The following is a 22,242-nucleotide window of genomic DNA, read 5'->3' on the forward strand; positions in this document are numbered from 1 at the left end:
GGCTTAGACAATTTAACCCCCTGAACAGTTCCTCCTCTTCTTCAATACATGCAGAAAGAAATTGGAGATGCAGGAAGTGGTAGGTTATTAAAGATACAACTTATTTTAAGCAGTCAATATCTGTTTATAGTTGGGGTTGTTTTTCCCTTTGCACTGGGCACAACTGTTTTTGCTTGTCACCTCCTTGTACTGCGGAAGTTTGCAATTATTAAAAGGAAACAATCCCTCACTTTCTTATTTAGAGTTTTGATTAGCTCCTGTACTAACTCTAATTTGTGCCCGGATACTACAGGAATTGCCATGCTGAATATGACAAGTGGTCCATTTAGTCCAGATTGCATCAATGGCCAATACCAGACATTTCAAGAAATAAGAAAAAAAAAATGCCATCGTGGACAATTATGGAATAACCTATCTATAGGGGACATTTCTTCCCACATCTTGTCAGTTAACTGTTGGTTTAGGCTCTGAAGCAGGAAGGTTTATTTACCTTTTTAACTATAATTGGGATGTTTTCAGTACAAGTGTCTAATCTTTGTTTAAATCCTGATCTTGTGGGCTCAATATCCTGTGGCAATGAGTTCCACAGTTTCAGTTACACATTATGTAAGATTTAATTTACAAATTTAAATAATTTAAGAAAGACATTTGTTTACAAGCAACAGTAACTGTTGCTGATTCTGTACATTGCATTTTTATTAGACACCAACAAGGAAAAAAACAGAACATATGGCACAAGGATGCCAATTTTTTATTTTTTTGGACACATGAACACAAAATATCCCTGCAGGCTAAAAAAAATACATTGCAAATTGTACACGACCAGCATCTTATCGCAACATGGGGCTGCTAACCCATCCATAACAGTTTAGAAAGAGTACCTCGTATTGCTATAGACATACATCCAGTCCAATTTAATAAAATACAATTTTAAACATTACAAGTCTAACAATATAGAAACAAAAATTACATCATAAGTCAAAATGAACAAATGCAAACATTTTACATTGAAGTTTCAGCCTCTAGACATAGAAATATCATGAAAATGTCAATAGCAAGGTATAAGAAAATTTGTGATATTACAAGATCTTTCCTCAAATTTCACAAGGAAAAAACCTTGCAGTTGAAACAGTATTGATACAATGCCCTCCAAACTCTGCTTTCTTAAAATGAAAGTAGAGCTACTGCCTTGCTATTGAGCAAGAAAACTCCTACAGCACATCCACAAAGGGGGGTGGGGGGAAATGTTAAACGCTCTGAACAAGAGGATGCTGTTGCCCAGATGAAGGGCAAGACTTTTGATATAAGTAAATAAGCTCTGAAATTTGTCTGGAACAAGATACGTACGGTGTGGACTGGCCTACACTTGAAAACGCTACAGCACTTAAGTATGGACACTCCCTATGCTGGCGTCCACCTAGCACTGTCGACAGGTCAGCTTAACTACGTCCCGCAGGGGTGTAGATTTTTCACATCCCTGAGTGATGCAGTGAAGCTGACCAAATTTTCTAGTGTAGCCCAGGCCTAAGAAGCATGTTTGCCTGTCTATCACAACCTTTTATGCCCTTTGGATGCAGCCACAGGCACTACACTAAACTGTAGTACTTACAGTAAGAATAAATAAGTTGGGCCTGTCTGAATGTCTGAGACAGGCCAACTGGTTCGTTCCAGAGCTTGTTCAGAATCCAGCCGTTTACAAAGAAAGCAGAACTGGTTCAAAAGTGGGGTTTCTGCTCTTCTTTACTGGCAACTGCCCCTTCCCTCAATTCATTAAACTTTGCTACATTTAAAATCTTCCACACCACATAGCTAAACAGTGGCCAACGGGCTTTATTTATTTAAAAAAAAAAAAAAAAAAACACTCTAAGAACTACAGCTACAGAATGCACATCTTCCCATTGATTGACACATGCATAACGATTCAGTCAGTCCCAAGGGGTAATTCAGATCATCAAGCTGCACCTCATCACTCAGCTTTCAGAATGGTATACAATATTGCTGCAACTTTGATCTTGCAGTTATAACCTCCCAAAAGACACACCCTTCAATGACAATAATTCTAAATCTAAAATGCTCTTCGGTTCTCTCTACCTCTCAAAGTGACAACACTGCACCCTTACCAGTATTTTAGTCCTATGATGTTCTAACACAAGATTGAGTTAGAAAGTTCTTGCCATGCGTCCCAGAGCTAGCTGAGGTCTAATAATCTGTACAGTTTGAGATTAAATATTCAGGCTAATTGCAGGCAAGCAAATGAGAGGCTCTCATTTCATTCAATCTGAACTAGGAGTGCTTGGCACTGGACATCTATCTGGTGGTAAAAATTAAATTTCAGTCTTATCCACCCTTGACTAATCAGTCTCATTTTTGCCTAGTGCATGAACCCACAGTGATCTTTGATCCTATAAGCTAAAGGGTGCTCAATTTCTCTTCAAAGGTGCCAAAATTCACCATAGATTGGGTCAAAGTTCATTCTAAAAGGGTTTTTTATATTCTCCCTGAACAAGTATTAAGAAAAGCAGCCATCTAGCTGAAGCAGCAGTCAGTCTCCCACCCACATGTCCTGATTATTATCCAAGTGAGGTATTCTTTAAAAAAAGTTTAACAAATTAAAAAGAATCTTATCTAAACCTGTCCACACTACACACCAGGAGCAGAGCTTACTTCAGTCCCATTTTCCAACAGAAAAAGTTTAAACTAAGTGGCATACTACTCTGAAAGTAGGTTATAAAACTGTCTTGAAGACAAACTTCAGCTTACTTAGGTACAACTGAAAGACAGTATTTAAAAATGTAAACTTTATTTTATGTACAAGCTTATTTAGAAGACTGAAGGAAAAAACAGCATTTCATATTGCTGAGCTTTTGAGAGGGCGGGTTTCCAAGCTTGGGAAAAACACAATACTTAGCAACAAACCCTACACCAATGGCAGAGACCACAGTGCAATAGCTGGTGACTTTTCAAACTTGTCTTAGCTTCTGCAGTGGTGTAATGTTAGCTATGTTGAATCTCAGAATAAGATTTTAGTCTGTGTTAACTCACGTTAACACTAAAAGAAATCTATTCTCAATGTACTATGTTTGTGAGTTCCAAAAGTATTAAGTGAAGCAGAGCTCCTCTTCCTTTTTATACATTTTAGCTGAAAAAAGACAAGCAAATAAAAACAACTAATTTCTAGTCTGGGACAGAATATATTTGATTTACACTTTTTAAAACATGCTGTTGAATGCAATTGTGTGAGTAACCTAGATTTCCAGGGGGAAAAAAAAGATTAAAATGCTGGTACCAGTCTTCAGGTCACTACTGTCACACAACACACTTAGAACTGTACAGATGGCAAGCCTTTCCTACATATAACACCCAATTTCCAAGCTTATAAAAAAAGTGGTAGGCAGGACACCAGTGAATATAAAACAGTTAAAAATAATTGTTAAAAAAACCCATGGAAGTGCATCTTTTCTGATTAGTTTCAGAAACTGCCAAACTGTGTGTTCAGAAAACGACACAAGAAGGTCGGTTAAACTCGTGCACAATCCTCAGCTAGAATTTTACACTGTCAGGGGGGGGCTTAAAAAAAATTTATTGCCAAAGTTAAACCTTCTATGAGAAAAGTTTTAAAATTACCTAGATTTATCAAACCACACAGCAGCATAAAGTGGGCACTTTTGTAAAAGTCTGAAAAATATCTAAAAGCTAATTTTTTTAAAATATTTTATCATTTTTAGAAGGGGAAATGGTTCAGTACTTGTTACCATATCATGGCAGTATTATTTGCAACCATCATAATTAAAACCTGCTGCCAGGCATCACTATCTGGTTATGTTACACATTCACAGAACAAGAACCACCTAGCTGAATCCGCAGTATCAGTGCAATTGCTTTGCAGTCCAAGTCTGCAGAGATTAAAAAGAGAACTAGCAAAACTGACAAAAAACTGCAATACCTGTGAAAGTTAATGTTTGTTAAAAGGCATTTACAGTAGTGAAATCTAAAATCTCCATTAAAAAAAAAAAAAAGTCTATGGCCCCACACAATAGAATGGTTACACTGAATTGGAGTAAAATGGTTTGCCATAATATGCATACTTACTAAGCAGTGCATGGAGAAAGGGAATTAGTCATCTTGATAAACTAGTGGGATAAGGAGATAACTTAAAAACCATAGCTAGCAAAATATTCAATAAAAATCTTTCATGCCAAGTCTTTTAAAAATTTCAGGATGATCGGCCTTTTGCGCTTTGAGGTAAAAATTCAGTCCAATGCATCAGAAAAGACAGTTCATGAATTTCTATTATTTAAAACAACAAAACAAATGGCTCAATTGTGTTGGTGCATCAGACATTGCTGTGAAGTGTAGATTCAGTGCGATGTTCAGAGTTGCTGGTAGTACACAGTCTGAAATAAACTGAGCCCTAGCTATAAGCAGTAGGCGTTCAAAACATTTCAGGACTGCGTGGGTTGCCAGTTCTGCCTCGTCTTCCCAGATGGACTCAGGCAAAATACATTGTATGCTGGGTATCATGGTGGATTTGCACTGCCTTTGCCAGAGCCTGGGGATCCCGGCCATTGCTCTGTCCTGAAACGTGGCTGCCTTCAGCACTGCAAAGATGTAGACACATTTAGAGGGCTATGTACAATGGGACAAAAATGAACACACTTAAACAGTTCATTTCTCAAGGTTCTGTACCTGCTATCTCTGGCTACAGAGACAGTTTGGTCCTGGAGCACTAACTCAGACCAGTAGCTGATCATGAGTCATCCACATATAGATTAGTGCAGAGAGGGGTCTTCCATTAACATAGTGTACTTAAGTCTTTAGCCCACTTTCCATTTTAGTCCGACAATCACCACTTCTATAGTACCTTTCGTCCAAGGATTTCAAAGTGCTTCACCAACATTAATTCCTACCAACAGCTGTGAGCTAAGTGTCTCCTTTGTAATGATGGGAAAACAGAGGTGAAGTGACTTGCCCAAAGCCTGACAGAGTCCATACTAAACCTGGATTAGAGGCATTCCTAGCATTTGGACCTATACATTCTCTGGCCAGTGCTGCCTCAAATGCATCACCTGAAAAGTACTAAGGGATTTTAGTGAACAAGAGTCACCAGAAACTCAGTTTTATGATTCCTCCCAGGAACTCCAATACAAACCATTTAAGGGCACAGGAAGGGAGAATGGTTGAAGTTACATTTTCAAACTTGCATAAAAGAAAAAAATTTTTTTTCCATAATGAAGAAAAAACTGGGAAAAAAGCTCACATTGCGCTAATGGAAAGTGTAATGATTACCCACCCCCCCAAAAAACCAAAAAAAACAAAAACCACACAAGTGTGTTGTTGTAATAAATAAAGACTTCTGACCTCAGCTTCAGTGCTTCCCATGGCTGTTACACATTTCTATTTTATCTAAATGGATGGTTAAGAACTAAACACCAAATTTTATAGTTTGGCTTTATGAGGCATATCCAGTCTACTGAGAAAGACTAATTTTTAAAATGTTGTTTTAGTGACTTTACTGCTGGACTGACAATCCTGGAGACCTACATATGCACAGGGCAGGTACAGAGCACTGCTCTGCCAAATTGCCTGCCCCTGAACTGGAAGGATCCCAGTTAACAAGAAGGGGGAAGCTGTCTCCATGCTCCAATCAATTCTTAGCCTCCCAACACTGTCAGACATTGCAATTTGAGGTAGGACTAGACTGAGAACGCACCAAACTGGTTCACACAGAAGGCCAGTTCAAATCAGTGACTGGTATAAAGGGAAAGGAAGAAGAGTTATCAGCATTTTATTCTTCACTTAGAAGTAAACCAGATCTTTTTAGACATGTTAAACAGTCTACTGTAAAGAGAGACAGAACCCTTTCACTCCTTACCTATCATGATCCTTGTCTACAAGATGGTATCTTGCCCTAAATGCTACCAGCCTGGCATAGTATGCAGGAGCTGGAATGGAGACGGATCTTGTACAGCGGACATACGTGTGACACAGCTGGTAGGTTAGCAGCTGCAATTCATCTGCGGTGAAACAGTTGTCATCCCACAAGACCTGATAGTGAGATGGGCGGCTGGTACCCTGGAGAAGGAGGCAAATACATGTTTAACTGGATTATATCATTCTAAGGCAGATGGAGCTCTAGACTTCTTGAATCAGTATCATTCAACTGAAACTGAGAAGTAGTTTCTACAGATATTTATATCCAAGTGCTAGATCAGAATCTTAGCACCGATTCTTCATGTGTTAAATAAAACTGATAGAACTGCAAGTCTGCTCAAACCGTAAACAGATGCTGTTGTCATCTATGAGTGACAACAGCTACCAACAGCACAAGTCTAGTGCAGACTGGAGATTACCTGAATTCCTGCATGGCTACAGAGGTAAAAGTCAAATTCAGAGGGATGTGTGATGGTGCTGTCCACGGTAGTGCCTGCTGGTACATTACCACTTTTACCCACCTGGTTGGAAAAAGATTGTAATTAGTACATTTACTTCTGCACGTGACTCTTATGCAGCCCTACCAGGATGGACTTATTTTAAGCTTTTAGTGAATGTAGTGCTCACGAAAGTGAGGAAGCACTAAGATCTTTTCCATGCTAAGGATTAAACTATGTTCGCAACGTGGCGGGTCATTTTCTGGGAATCTTGCTATAAACACCTCTATGTACCTAACCTCTTAGACTTGAGCAGTTTTAACAGTAAAAATGTGGCTCCAGAAAAGCCCATGCCAGTCGGTATACACTTAAACAGGGCTGTTGGTAGCACGATTATAATTACAGGTGGGAGCAGATCTAAAACTGGATAATCCAGGCACATCACAAGCTTTCGCTGAAAGTTTAAATTTCCCAACCCCACCCCTGCTCAGACCCTCTCCCTGAGACCTGCAATACGCATGCAGTCTTAAGCCCAGAAACATTCCTGAGAAGATACGGCAGTTTGGTGATGTGAACAAGACTCATGCATAGAGACAAAGTAGGCAAGTTTCCAGATCCCCAATTTGGTGCCAAGGATCACCCTGCCACAAGAGCCTGATTTGCTTAGAAACACTGCTTACTGCAGAGTAGAATCATCCCACTACTCTGGTAAGTAAACTGGACATCATCCCCAGCCAGTTCACAATTCCTCTACTTGTGTACGCAACAACTTGCCCTTTCAGTTTACTTGCCCTTTCAGTTTTGTCAGCACAGAAGAGTCTAGTGTGATGCCTTTTCTGCACAACAATGTAGGTTATTCCTGGTCTATAATCTTCTTCCAAACTGATACAGGCCTTCCGGATTGCAATCAATTCTGGCCAAGCTACCTAGAAGTACAAGTGATGAATTCAGTATGCAGGACAGTATTCTCATTGGTTTCTCTGAACAGATGTAATTTCACAACAGTTCAAGCACAATTCATTGTGTGTACATCTGAGGGGGAAAACAAAAGGAAAATTTAAAATGTTGCTTACATGAAGATTGCTAAAAAATCCTTGTCCTTCAGGTTTGATTAAGAAGCTTCATTCTTACCTTAAGTTTCTAGAGACTTACGTTAAATATGATCTTATAAAAAACTTTTAGAGTTTAAAGGTATGAATTGATCAATTAAGTTACCTTACATTTACATTCACCCCCAAAAGGATCCGATAGTGTATTTATATAGCTATAAAACAGCCTCACTAACAGAGCCATCTCTGGGGTGGAGCGTGGCAGCCTATTAGCCACAATATATCACTCACAATGGAAAGGAGGGGAACTTTAACCTTGAGTAACCCAGACCAAACCCAGCTCCTCCAGAAAGCAGGATTGGATTTTTAGCACCCGCATGGAGCAGACAAGACCTCTTGTCGAGAGTGTCTCACTCCAAGGCTTCCAGATCTGATCACCTGTACTCAGTCCTTTCCCAAGTACTGTACAAAGGGCTGTTTTGATGTTCACAAGATTCAAGCCTCTACAGGGTCTAGGTGTTTCAAAACTGAAGCTTAGCACCATTAAGCCACTCTCTGAGCAGAAATGTTTGTAAGAATCGTCATCTAAACAGATGATGTAGATAAAGATGAGTTGAGGCTGCCATGTGTGCCAGGGTGCCATCCATTAAGGAGTCTCCCCTTCCAGTACGGATTCATTTGCCAATACCATTTAGATTCTCAATGGCAAGACTTCACTGAACCCCAAAGAAATGTCATTAGAAAATACCTGTTTCATCTGTCCCTCTGAAACTCCTCCTCTATAGTAAATGATCCGTGTGGGCTTGAAGCGAGTAGATTTGTAGAACTGGATCAGCAGCTCTCGTACCATGTTAGTCAGGTCCTGGATCACTTCCTGACTGTACAGTAACTCCTGGGAAGTCTCCTGACGGGAGGTCTGCACACGCACAGTAGCACAGTAGCGACTAGGGTGGCCATCCATACTGCCTACCACAGCAGCAATGGATGGCTTCTTTCCATCCCCAGCAGGAGGGTGAGTGACATCTGCTCCCAGGAAGATCACTGGTTGCTGGAACACAGAGGGCCTGTTCAATTTAAAGAAGGCTTAGTCAAAAAGCAAGGAAGGAAAAGAGTTAAACGTAGCAAGTCATCTGACAAGGAAAGATTAGACAAGTAGATCTGAAATATCCTGAAGAACTGAAAACTCGCCAGGTGTTTTATACAGGAGAGTCCTTGCCCCTAAACAGCTTGCAATCTAGAGAGAACAGACAAGGGAAGTGGAAAGGGAAGCCCCCCCAAAAAAAAAAGTGGGGGAGGGAGAGAAAGATGCAGGTGGCTGAAAGTTGAAGTTTAATATGCCACAATTTCACTCACCTCCCCACTTGCTCTTCTAATAAGTGAGAGAACCACAAGAAGGGAAGAACTAGTGTTTACAGGCCTCACAGAAGTAGCGTGTTTTTAAGGAGATACTTGGAAAGGAAGGTGGAAGGATCAGGACACAGAAGCAGGAATGGACAGATGTAAATGGAGTGGGGGTTATTCAGGGAGGTTAGTGGAAATGAGCAATAGAACAGGCTTTACCGTTTACTACAGAGCTAAGTGGTGTCTGTGATAAAGACAACAGGTGTCTGATCAGGAATCATAGCCAGTTTGACTAGGTGCTCCGTATGTAACAAAGCAGCAAGAAAAATAGGTTTCTTGCTTCAGGACAATTCTGGAGTAGTCATCCATCAAACTGTATGTCTAGACTGTTTACTAGACATTATTGGTTATAGAGGTAGACGTGAAAACATGTAGTCACGAGACGGGCGACAATTCCCAAGGCAATTCAGAAAATGGTCATGTGCTAATAGAAGACCAACACTGAGAATTTTAGAGCTCTCCCATCTTTTCATTTTATTTTACTCCAACCTTTTGTCTCCTTTTCAGCCACATTGCTGGACAAGTCTGGAACCTGAGGCAGGCTTTATCCTAAGGTACAATGTATAAAATAGCGCGTTGTGCAGCTTCAGTTCTAAAACAGAAGGCAGGATCATTTGTCCCATTTAATACAAAAGCATCAACATCTGTAGAAGATTTCTAACCCACCCATTGTTTGGAAAGATACCGTTTTAGTTACTAAAAAGCAGACCAAAATAATCGTTTTGTCTGCTAAGTTAGGCCTTCATTAAAGCTTTAAATTTGAGCTAACCTTTGATGAGGTACAAGCACATTGTTGATCCCTCCAAGCTTTGCATTTATCTTCAGACAAAGATTGGACAGAGTTTGGGGTGAGGTTTTTACCACATTCTTCACCTGAACACACTGCGTGGCCATTCCTAAGAGAGTGTCACCAACACGCTTAACCTCAGCTGCAACAGAAAAGCAAGGTGATTCTGATCATCAGAAGCATCAGTGCTCCCCTACCTCCCCCTTGTAAGACATTTGAAAAGTAGGTCAAGATTCTAAAGATTCAACAGTGAATGAGAGTCCACTCTTTGTAACTCTATCTGTAGAAAATTAGTGAGATATTAACCAGCCTCTAGAAAAAACCCATCAGAGAAAAAGGCATTGCTACTCTTTACCCATCTTATCATTATGCACCTTTAAGTACAGATGACGTACAGTGAGTTAACTTTAAATTTCCTTTCCATACCATACACAGGTGTCTTTCCAGGGAGGATCACTACGATGAGCTGCAGACCAACATAGGTCAACTTCAAGTGTTTGAACATCGGCTCCACGCTGTCTGCGCCTTGTGCGTATTTACAGAAACATGGCTGGCCTTGGATTGGCATCCCTGCATCCTTTGAGATCTTGCGCAGCTGGTCTGTGAAACTCCTATAAAACAAATGAAGTAGTAGCTTTTGGCAAATCAGTCCACACAGTTTCAGTCATTTCAGTCCTCTGGCAACTGGGCACATCGTCATCTTCTACACTATCCCATTGAATGGTCAGTTTTATACTGCTAAAATTCTCTTTAATTATACCCAACTTAGACCTTCACTAGCACAATTCTAGTTTTGACTAAAGAGAAACTTTTCATGTCTTCACACACTGCAATTGTTCAAATGTCCTCTCAGTCACATGAGTTACACGAGCACAGTTTTAGAAACCTGAACCAGCCACAGATTCTTCATCAAGGACAGGTGCCTTTGGCATGACTGAAGAAATTTGGCTTAGCAATAATGGGGCTTATCCTGAAGTCCTTACACACAGGTAACTCTCTGAAGTCAACAGGAGTTTTGCATGCAGACAGTCACGTTTGAGTCTCACATTAACAAAAGCCACAGTTTATTCGGTGGGACTTTCCTTTAACACCAAATCACTACACACACCACTAAAACTCAGTGATTATTAAACAGCCCAAAGCAATACCATTTCCAACAGTTTAAGACCAGAAATGACTTCTGTAAACCGAAACTGCAGCAAGAAATTAAATAGCAACTTAATGCAATAATTACAGGTAAAAATTCAAATGCACAGGAAATTCAGTTATTGTTCCAAAAATCAGCTAACCCTGCGTCATTGCGCACAGAACCTATAAGCACATGACGTATATAATGTACACAAGGACAAGGAATTACTGGCACTGCAGGTCCCATTATAAGTGCATTAATGGAGATTTAATGCCTCAAACAGACCTGTCTGTACCAAGCAAAGGAGAGATTGTTCAACATTACCAAAGGATCAGACTCATTAAACATTTAGTTGTGTTCATTTTGTATATTGCAGAAGTAGATAAGTAGCTGTCTTAAATCCCCCCCAACATGACTAACTCCACTGGGCCCTTATATTGCACAGATCTCATGAGCAGAAATACTACAACACATACATTTAAAGTAGCCATTGTCTGAAACCACTGAAATACTGAAAATACAGTGAGTCAAGCAAGGTTCTCCAGATACTCAGCTTCCTTGCTTTCACAGTTTTAAGCCAGTCCTCTCTAACAATCCAATCCGAAACAGTTTGACATTTATAGTGATCTCCCTTCCCCTCCGTAATCCCTAAAATGAAGCACCAAAACCCTCAAAAATTTAGTGCTTCCGTGTAATATTAACAGAGAAAACAAAGGACAATGTCTTAGTCTATGTTCTATAAAGTACCATATATATTTCCGGTACTAACCATTTAACAGTCTGGTTTAGCTACACAGTGTTATTAACGCATTCCATTGATAGCTAAAAATAACGAAATCTGAACTGTGTAAGAAGTGAGTTCAGTAAAACATTACACAAGCACTGAAGAGCTCAGTAAGTACAACCTGCTCTCTGCGTTATTACAGTGCTTTACAACATGAAGGATATCCTAACTCTCTGGCACCAAGAGTACACCATCTGAAAGCCTATATGGATACGAACCAAGATGATGCGCAGAACTTTTGTAGGTTATTTGGAGGAAAGGGAAGGAGCACATGTTGATTGGGAAGCTGTTCAAGCACGAGGAGCAAGTCAGGAAAACAGAGCCCAGGAGTCAAAAGAGAAACATAGGCCAAATGTAGGCAGTGAGAGGAAAAAAGCAGAGGTATCGACACAGTTGTCATCTTCTCCAAAGATATTACCTGTTGAAATGCTATGCACACCTTGACCCTTTTACTAGTTTAACAGTTTACAGAAGTTCACCAATTCAGGTTACAGACTTGGTTATTCCCCACCTTCACGTTGCAAATATTTAAGCTACTACAGGGCAAGGATTTCCTGCTTTTACTGTGTTAGATGTGTTCACATCAAGTTATCATAGAAATGCAGGACGAGAGACCTCAATAGGTCATCTAGTCTGGTTCCTTGCACTGAGGCAGGGCTCAATATTATCTATACCATCCTAGTGTGGTTCATGTTATATCATAACTGCTGGTAGCACAAAGATACTCACTTGAGCAAGTCTTCTCTGCACTGTTTTTGAGGTGCAAAGCAGGCAACAGCCCAAACTTTAATCTCGATGCCAGCATAGAACTGTTTCCCTCTCATGTCCCAAACACCCTGGTTTGGTGTAGCTACAGTCTTGTTCTAAATAAAGACAAAGACAACTTAAAAATTAAAAACTATGATCAGGTTGATAAGGCAGGGAACAGTATTCTCTAAAGATTTGTGTACAAGTGAACTTTTAAATTACAAAATACCCACCAATGCTTCATAAGTCTGATTCTAACAACAAGCTATTTTACAACAGATTCTAAGAACTCACCCGGCCTCCATACTGCAGCATCGGCGCTGGCAAGACTCTGCCTGTTAACTCTGTCATTTCGTTATGGACCACAATGCCAAACTCCTTCAGATACGGATCCGGTCCACCTACCATACTGTTGCTCTTCACCTGGAGATCAAGAGATCATCATCATAACCACACATAGTATTTCAGGTGGTGGTTCTTAGAATAAGCACACAGTGGCTCAAGCCATATCCCCTTACATCAGTGGTCTCCAAACTGTGCGGCGCATTGAGAAATGTCCAGGCGCGTGTGGCAGGGCCCAGACCAGCTCCCATGAGGGGGCTGAGAGGGAGTGCCACCTCGCCCCGCTCTGCCTGCAGCTGTGGCCCCTGCTCCCAGCCTGGCCATGACATCACTCCTGGCACGGGGAGGTGGGGCGCAGACACATTCCATTACTGCTAAGGGGAAGGTGAGAGTGGAAAAGTTTGGGGACCACCGGCTTATGTTAAAAGAGAAAAAAAGTCTCTTCAGCTTCTTCTATTCTTGGCTAGTCTGCTTATTCACAGAGGTACCTTAAAGAGATCAGAAATTATATGGATTTTGCTACAATTTTCCCATGGAAACCATTTGAAAGATATACACAAAACTCATCTATGGTGAAAAAAATGTGATACACACGACTTGAAAATTTTCTATCAAAAACCATTTGAAGGGAAAAGGGAAAAGTCTTATGACTATTTTCCATAAAACTGAACTACAGCTACTCACAAGTCTGCTGATTTCTTCCTGCCTATCTGGTGCCGACCTTGCAGTTGCCTTTATCATAGTTGAAGTCTGATTGTCTGTTAGCTTCTTGATACATCGTTGGCCTGCCACAATGTTACACACCTACACAGCAACAGAATTAGGGATGGCTTATTGCCTCTGAAACAAGGGCTATAAGTCACAATGCAGTGCCTGTTAAAAGTTACCAGACTCCTTTACCTCAAGTGGTAAATAAGTGTGTTTCTGTTCCTGTCCCACTTGGAGACACGGAAGGTGAGGATACTTCAGCTGCAGACTGTACTTTTGCTTAAAATACTGAGCTACCGTACACTCCATAGCCTGTCCATTTTCCAGCTGCAGAGGGAACCTATAAAAAAAATGCACTGCTTTGATTATGCTTCTCAATGAAGTGGTTAATTCTTTTTAAAAAGTGATATGGAGAATATATTTTAAAGTCCTGAAAAATGCCCATTTTCTATATAGTTATTATTTCTCTTTATGTAAACGTATGTATAAAATAGTTTCTCAGTGGGCACTGGACTTGAAGCTAAGTTAAAAAATTATGGCTTTAGAGAGATTTTAAAAGCCAAGGCATCTCTCTAATTATTCATCTTGGGGCGAAAGTACAGCTGTAGCCTAAATCCACTGTCATTGTTCCAATCAGTCTCTTAAAATTAAGAGTTCTTTTAAAAGCCACATGGATATTTTGACTCCTGAGCCAGCTACCCTTGCAGAAATAAGGCACTTAGCCTCTCCAATAGCTTTCACTTTATAGAAGATATTGTGTACGTACGTCTGATGGCTTGCTGGTCGCCTGGTAACATTGCAAACTCTGTATTTTCTCTTCATCTGGCCACAGTGGGTAACCTCTACTTTTAGACCTGAAAACCCAAGACAAAAGCCGCCAAAATAAAAATCAGACACAGTCAACCTATTACCACCTCTAAGATTTACTTTCAACTTGGAAAGATGAGTGACAAGGAATAGGACAGTTTCCAGGGTCTGCAGCCTGTGAACTCTGGTAGCACAATTCAATACACTCACAAGCTTCCAATATTTGGTACCAGCAGTTTTTAAACTATGCATTTACCTCGGATTTCTTTGGTAAACTTAACACGCTGGGAGTCTGTAAGAGGTTTGGTCTGTTCATTGATGTTCTGAATGTCCAGGACCTCACACATGAACTCAATGATAGGCTGGGCACGATAGAAAGCAGTCGCCGATACTAAGAACAGAAAGACAGGATATTTAGTCTAGAGGAGGTACTTTCTTATGCCATTAAAAACAGAAGTTCTTGCATACCATCAATATTGAGCATCATGTTCCACATGGCAGGCCTGACCGATTGATGGAATCCAAACCAAACCTCCCTGCCTCCTCCCAGAGGGTGGTAGTAACCTTCAGGAGGAGAGAAGAAGGAACGGCCCACAGGGGTGTATCTGATGAAACAGGAAGAGTTAACACTTAGATTCTTTCTTTCATTGTATTCCCTGGGTTCCCAAAAGTTCAAGTCCTAATATATGTAGGTCCCAGGGGGCAGACCATATTTCTTCTAACATAAGTATGAATCAAAAGTTTATTAAAAAAAAAAACAACAAAAAATAACCACACAAGAGATCCCTTCACCCCTTTTGCAGCAGTATAGTTTAAGTTTGGAGCAATGGAAAATAAGCACTTTTTTAACAGATTGATTCAAGCCCAGACTGATTAGGAAACCTACAATCAAAAGTACCCACCTCATGGAGGGAAGGTGCCGTGTGATTACATCAAGTGCCTGTACAGAGTCTTCAGGAACTTCATTTAAATGCCCTGCCAGAGCTTCTAGAAGCAGCTGAAGGCTGACCACTGACACCCACTGAATAGACACTTTAAACGTCTGGTCCTTCCCCTCACCTGGGAGTGTCACCTCCATATCCACCTAAACAATCAGGGCAGATGCAGCACAAACATAAATTAACAGACTCAATATCCTAGCACAACACTAAGCAACACTCATTCTCATGGACTTGCTTTGAGTCTACAGGTTGTTTCTCAACTAGGATGTAGTAATTTAAGGGAATTCTACAGCAAACAAGAGTAGTTGCATAGAGAAGTTTGAAACGTGGTAATTTAGTCACATCAAGAAGCTGCTCTGAGGTTCTGTTTGTATTAGCCATTATCTTCAACTGGAGGTTAATATGGTGACACCAAAGCTCTTAAGAAGAGAGCTATGATTAGTCACCCACTTTTTGTCCCAAAGAATTGATAGGAAGAGGCTGGTTTGTGTCCACAACAACACAGTAAAGGTATGTTAACCTCTAGTCTTCAAGTCAATGCACTGAACTTCCTCAGGAACCAGTCAACACCACAATTAATCACCAAATGAATCAAAGATCTATGAGTGATGCAAAGTGTTCCTCTCCAGAGGTTGGGCATGCTACTTGAAAAGTATACTCTTCCACCATTAGCCTACAGGGTCTCCCTCACATGGCAGTGTGCCACCAGTAATCTGGTACTCAGAACAGAGAATGAAGTAGGGTTATTTTCTCCAGAACACTTAATATCTACACAGATTTTACCCAAATCTGGAAGTTTTGGTATATATTTCTATCTACCAACATACTATTAAGAACTAGGACACACTAAAATATTTCAGTTGAAAATTACAGAGTTGTAAACATAAGGCTTGACTGGAAGGTGACAGTTTGTTAATGCTTATCCTCATAAAGAGTAAATTTAAGGAGGCCCACTAACTTCCTTGACATTGTTGTGAGAAATAAAAGGAAGCATCTGAAATATCTGGTAACTGTTGAGCACAAAGTGTAATGTAGCATTTATGGATCAACTTCCTTCCCCCTCCTCCCTTGTTCCTATTTACCTCATCGTCTTCTGCTATTTCTCTTCTCTATACCTCTGCCACCATTAATAAAAATGTATTTAAAAATAGGAACTAGAACAAGTCACGTGTCTCATCAGCCCGATCAGTTTGCTTGTATGTCATGTTTCCCTACTATTCTTTGCTTTTAAACGGTTTAAGTCTGTTCTGATTAAGCATTTTGGGATGTTGACTGTCTTCTTGCGTCTTTGCATAGCACCTAGCAGAACTGTGCTCCACTTAAAGTTTGGGACTTTGGGTGCTACCATAATATAAATCACATCAGGCAGACAAGTTGATATTCTGTTAGACGTCTTAGAAAACCTAATATTAAGAGAACCTAATGATGCTACTCAAATCTTCAGTTTTAATGAAAATGTTTCTTGCCTTGGATTTACTCAAGTAAATTAACATGTGTAATAATGATTTGTACTGTGAGACCATATGTCTGTAGAGAGGAAGTGAGCTACAGAAGACTTTGTTTTCAAGTAGATGGGGGGGGGGAAAAGAGAGTCTAGGGTAGAAAACTGAACTTTGTTTTGGTTCTGAACTTTAAAACTAGGCCTTGCAGCAACTTGTTTAGCTGGTACTAGAGCATATTGGCACCCTGGCACTCCTTTCCTATGTTAGGACTTGCCTAAACAAAACTAAAAGGTTTTAACGACCTTTTGAGAAAAATGTACACCAAGAAGTGTGATCTGTCTTAGCAGCCTCCAGTCCACGGAGTGTTGATTTACACTGTCAGGGCCTAGATCACAAACACAAGAGCTCCTGGAAAAGAGTCCACTGAAGAACCCAGATCCTTGGATTTCATACAATTCCTATTGCCCCTCGGTTTTCAACCACTACTAACTGTAAGGTTTCTTTCTATTGCACTTTATATCCCAGCACAATTCATAAACTATGCATGGTATTGCAGTGTTGGTACGGCAACATGTCACTGGAAGATTAAAGCTGTCTACTACAACACTTACCCTATCTCTCCCAATAGGCAATGGGTGTGCAGTGTACATGTTCCTTTTGCCATCATATCCTGGCTGTCGATCACCAAATATCTGCATCTTGAAGTGTCTCACCATAGTATCTACCACCTCCCTAAAGAGGAATGGCATTGTTCAATCGATTAGTGTGAAGAATAGGCAAATTCAGTGATGCATTAGCAGAGTTCTTATAATTGGCCATAACTGGACTCAAGCCTGAAACAAGTTGCTATCAGAGACAACAATGCACATGAGTCTGCCCATACCCAAGTTGCCAGCAGCCCCTTTGCCCCTGAACAGAGACACAGGGCAAAAACATGTGCAGAATGGAGTACAAAAATGTAGTCCAAAGAACAAATGGCTTCTACCAAAATTCCACCATTAGTTAAATTATAGACAGAAAAAATTATTTGGTGCACTGGGAGACCAGTGTAGGATTGTTCCTACAAAATATTTCTCAATGTTGTCTACATATACAGGCCAACTGTAAAAGCTCAGTACAGCTTTCTCTGAGAATATGATACAATTTGTTTTTCCACACCACCTAGGAGCCCTAATCCTGGCTTATTACTAAATCGGCGACTATTACCTACATCACATATATAAAACTATACTTGGCAGCAGCTGGAGAACTGCTAAAAAAGTAGAGTTTCTTTAAATTGAGGCTGCTTTAGTGTTTATTAAGCCATCCTTACCTGTTCACTCTTCGGGGCCGCTTTTCTGGTTTGATATCTACATCATAGTGATAAACATCAATTTTAGGGATCTGCACCTGAAAATGATTGGCTAAGAGACGGATGGGTTTCCCAACAGTTCCCAGGCCAGGGCGGCGGGGTGGCTGGAAGAGGCTGGCTGGGGGCCCTGTGAAAGTCAAAGAAAAAAGTTTGAGATAATAAATGATCATGTAACACAACATCCTCCCAACTGGACATAGGACTGTAATTCAACTGAAGGCTCCTTATGACAGACAAGGGAACAAAGTCTGAAGTGCCTTGCCCAGGTTGCAAGATTTACAAACGAAAGTGCTCTTTAGTGGCTCCATTGCCTTTCAACAGCTCTAAATGATTTTCATGAAGAACAGAATCATGTACCCAAAACATATAAACTAATTGCAGTAGTAATGTATGTAAGAAATCTACTTTTGTAAACAAGATTTATGAAGTCAAAGCCCTGTGATGAAATTTAGTTTTTTGTATACTATATATACTCCTCACCTTGTATAGCATCATTAGTGAATAATAGAGAGTTTATTAAGTCCATTACAGGCTTCCATGTATTATGCTCAGAGTCAGTATTTAATGATGGATTCTTGGCATGATCAAGTGATTAGAGGTACAATTTTTAATCTGAAAATTGGTAGTATCTGGAATTGGTGAAGAATTTTTTATTCTACAATATAAATTTAAAATACCTTTTTTATATAGGACTGACAAAAAATTATTGTGGTTTCCACTCCCACAAAAAATGCTGTGCTGTTTACATGCTAACTGTGAAATGCTATTCAATGTAAACAAAGCTCGGGCCAATTTCAAATTCCAACACAAAGATGGGAGTGAGGAGTACAGTTTCCTCTAAAGGAAGAGAAACAATAAGAGTAAAATGTTTTCAACAAAGTTATTAGTGTAAAGACATCCATGTCTTGTTAATAGAACTGGATATGGTAGCTTATAAAAATCTGGGTTTTAATTATTTCTACTGAGAAAATTTGCAGAGGCTTCAAAAAGGAAGCCATATTTGAACTCAAATTAGCCAACGTCATGTTTTGCCAGTTTCCTCAAAGATATAAGTTAGAACTGGAATGTTACATCATTTAAAAAAACACTTATTTGAAAGTCAAATGTATACAATTTTTTTTAAAATCTCACTATTGTTTAAACACTTGAACTGAAGTGACGAAATAAAAAAATTTTTTTTTCCAGTTTATTTTGTGCATTTGACGCATTCTGTGTAGTCACAGTTTCACGATTCCCCTGCTTGAGTCTTTTGCATAGGAAAAAAAAGAGAAAAATGTTTGAAAAATATGACTGTAAAGCCACAAAAATTGGTAGGATAATTTAGGAGAAATTTAACAACTGAAGTTGCTTTAAAAGCTTTTTTTTACCTGACAAACTTTTAAGTTGACAGTGCCCCTTTCAGTCAAAGGGCTGACAGAGAGTCTGAACTTATCCCAGGGGAGTGAGGAGGAAAACAGACATGTCAGGAAACCTCAGAAATGCAGCAATAAACTTCTGCACGCAAGACTAAATCCCAAGAAGCCAGATACCTTTGTTTTATAGGAAGACTTCTAAGTCTCCACTAAATGACCAATTTTTATTTATAGATTTGTGACTATTAACACTAAAATATTTTAGGTGCTAAAGTACTTAGAGGGTGATACTCCAAGTAGATGTAGCCCGTTTGATATATCAATTCTCCAAAGTTGAGGAGAACAGCACATCAGCTTCCTTGAGGCACAGATTTTGTCTTACTAGATATCAAACACGCCATATGCACCATTGGCACTGCACCTGTATAAATAGTTTTTATTTATTTTAACTTAAGGACAGCTTGTCACAGAATATAGTTTCATTTTTAAAAAAGGTTAAAAAGCATGAATCATCGAGGGCAATCAAAGTTTGCTGTGCTTGTTTGGATACTAGAGAGATGATCCATTAATCCTGTGCTAATTAGTCTGAAACAGTATAGCTTTTGTGGGCACTGACCTGCTAAAAGAGATTAAATGACCAACTATATTTACCATTTACCTTCTTCAGTATTTGCAAGTTTTGTAAATTAGGAATCAAAACAATTCCAGACATTTGTTGTCAAGAAAGGAGGTTAATATTACTGTACATCTTCTCTTTATAATCTCTCTTATTCTTTCTGATACAAAGTAGTAAATTAAATGCTATTGTCCATCTGAAACCAGGGCTTCACTACAATTTATATAATTTGTTTCCATAATTTTAATTTTGTCCATTCAACTTCACTAGGATGAAATATTTCTATCCCACACACTGTTGCTCTAGTTTTCGTGCCATGTATTAACAGCCTATAACCAAGGTACCTCTGAGGAGAAGCAGTTTGACACAAATGAAAGAGGACCTCTTAGAAATGTGTGAATTTATACTGCATCACACATTGATTAACAGACTGTAAACATTCAAAGTAACACCTGTAACAGTGATCTTTCAAAATATCTCCCAAGACGTGGAATTAATGAAGGTAGATTTGGTCTTCAGATCAATAACTTATTGCTGTAGATTTTGCAGAGCTCCTGAAAATATCAACTTGCTAAGACAGGTATTCTAGAACCTAGGTATAGATATATATACTTTGGTCAAGAAATACCTCTTGCACACATTTTAATCTTTAACCATTATCTCATGTGACAATACTCACCAAGTTCCGCAGCCAATAAAAGGTGACATTTCGTCATATACCAATAGCTTTCATTTTAATGACCAAGTCAGTCTCAAGATTTAGTCAAAACTCTTTCTACAATGGCCCACCTCCAAAAGTTAGGCATGTTTTTATGACATCATGCAATAATGTACTGCGTATGCCAATTTTCAAACGTATCACCCTGCTGCTCCTCTTTCACATCAAGTCACTTCCTTGGCTAAGGCTGTATACCACATTAACTCATTTACATTTTTAAGAAGTCAAATCATATTGTAGTATGTCTAAGTAGAAAAACTATAGCAGACTGAGTGGCCTGTCTGCCATGCAGAAAGTTTTGAGTGTATAGTGAATCTGCTGATAAAGTTTAACAACCCACTTAAGTTCCTCTTTAAAAGTGACAGATTGTTGAGATACACTTAGTCTGGTTTCATGTCAATATCACCTCTGCCAGAGACCTCTACACTGATCACCCCCAATAACCTGGCACAACCTTATCCCCATTTGTTACTTACAAAGGTAGCAGTGGAATGAAACAGTCACCACATTCACGGCATTTTTAATAGCATGGCCTCACTTATTCTTATTAGGAAAAAAATCCGATATATTTCTTAGGAAATACTCAACTGAACAATATAGAACAGAAAGTATCACTGATTTGTGAAAGGCCTAAGAGCTGCAGACAGGGTTAACCACACATTGCAATATAGTTAGCAAATTATTAAACATGCTGCAGCAAAAAACATTTAGAGAAGGCGAAAATACTCTGGCTGGAAAGTTACCGTGGGCAGAACTTAGAGGGGGAATGGAAATTTTCACGGGTTCCTTCGCCCACCTATGAATCAGTCACTGTTAGTAACATGTCCAATGTCTTTACTCCATATCAGAATACACCTGACACATAAAAAATAACTGGATTTAAAGCACAGCACACAGCTTGTTGGCATCAGGTGCCAGACCTCCTGGACTCAGGAGGCAGAAACAACTTCCTTTCCCCTTCCTCATGCATTTAAACTACTCTGGAGAAGAGCAAGGATATCATCAACTAAAGAGCTACATGTCCCTAGTCCGATAGGGCCCCTCAACATGTGGGGCCGGGAGAGACGGCAAGGGTGACAGGCCTCTGACCAAGGATACACACCAGCACCCAGCTAAACCTGGGCTCTCCCCTGACCCTTGCTGAGGATGTGTTTCCCGCAGCGCGGGTCAGGCCTCAAAAGGGGGCTGGGCACCCCCTGAAGCAAAGGAAGCCAAGCCCCCCATCTCCTCAGGACCCAGTGTCACCAGGAATCACCCCCAACCCCCACCGCTCCAGGAAGAAGCCAAGCCCCCCGCCCCCGGCACCACCCACCTGGGGACCACCTAACCCTTCACTCCCTATCACCTGGGAGCCCCCCACCTCCCAGAGGAAGTCATCATTCAGGAGCCAGCCCCCCCATGGAGGAAGTTACCTCCCCAGGAGCCAGCCCCCCCATGGAGGAAGTTACCTCCCCAGGAGCCAGCCCCCCCATGGAGGAAGTTACCCCCCCCAGGAGACAGTCACCCCCCCATGGAGGAAGCTACCTCCCCCCGAGGCAGAAGTCACCCCCAGGAGCCCCCCACCAGGAGCCAGCCCCCACATGGAAGAAGTTACCCCCCCAGGAGACAGTCACCCCCCCATGGAGGAAGCTACCTCCCCCCCAGGCAGAAGTCGCCCTCAGGAGACCCCCCACCAGGAGCCAGACCCCCCCGCCCCCTCC

At 40.4% G+C, this 22,242-nt stretch overlaps 2 protein-coding genes across 2 annotated transcripts in view; both read right to left on the reverse strand.

The window, feature by feature from the left end:
• The window catches only part of LOC116817044 (protein argonaute-1), a 207,907-nt gene that overhangs the window by 53,963 nt on the left and 131,702 nt on the right, over window positions 1–22,242 (reverse strand). The window lies entirely within an intron of this gene.
• Window positions 720–18,524, reverse strand: AGO4 (argonaute RISC component 4). The gene is made up of 17 exons (XM_032766783.2): window positions 17,818–18,524; window positions 17,117–17,237; window positions 15,025–15,206; window positions 14,591–14,727; window positions 14,379–14,513; window positions 14,082–14,169; window positions 13,508–13,655; window positions 13,292–13,411; window positions 12,560–12,688; window positions 12,248–12,381; window positions 10,032–10,216; window positions 9,588–9,747; window positions 8,166–8,481; window positions 7,160–7,294; window positions 6,351–6,452; window positions 5,873–6,072; window positions 720–4,598 (listed from the first exon to the last, which is right to left on the reverse strand). Exons 1-17 carry the CDS (start codon window positions 18,036–18,038, stop codon window positions 4,490–4,492), a joined length of 2,622 nt encoding a protein of 873 aa, XP_032622674.1. The 5' UTR covers window positions 18,039–18,524; the 3' UTR covers window positions 720–4,489.

The sequence above is a fragment of the Chelonoidis abingdonii genome, chromosome 25 (genome assembly GCF_003597395.2).
Source record: "Chelonoidis abingdonii isolate Lonesome George chromosome 25, CheloAbing_2.0, whole genome shotgun sequence".
NCBI classification, from domain to species: domain Eukaryota; kingdom Metazoa; phylum Chordata; order Testudines; family Testudinidae; genus Chelonoidis; species Chelonoidis abingdonii.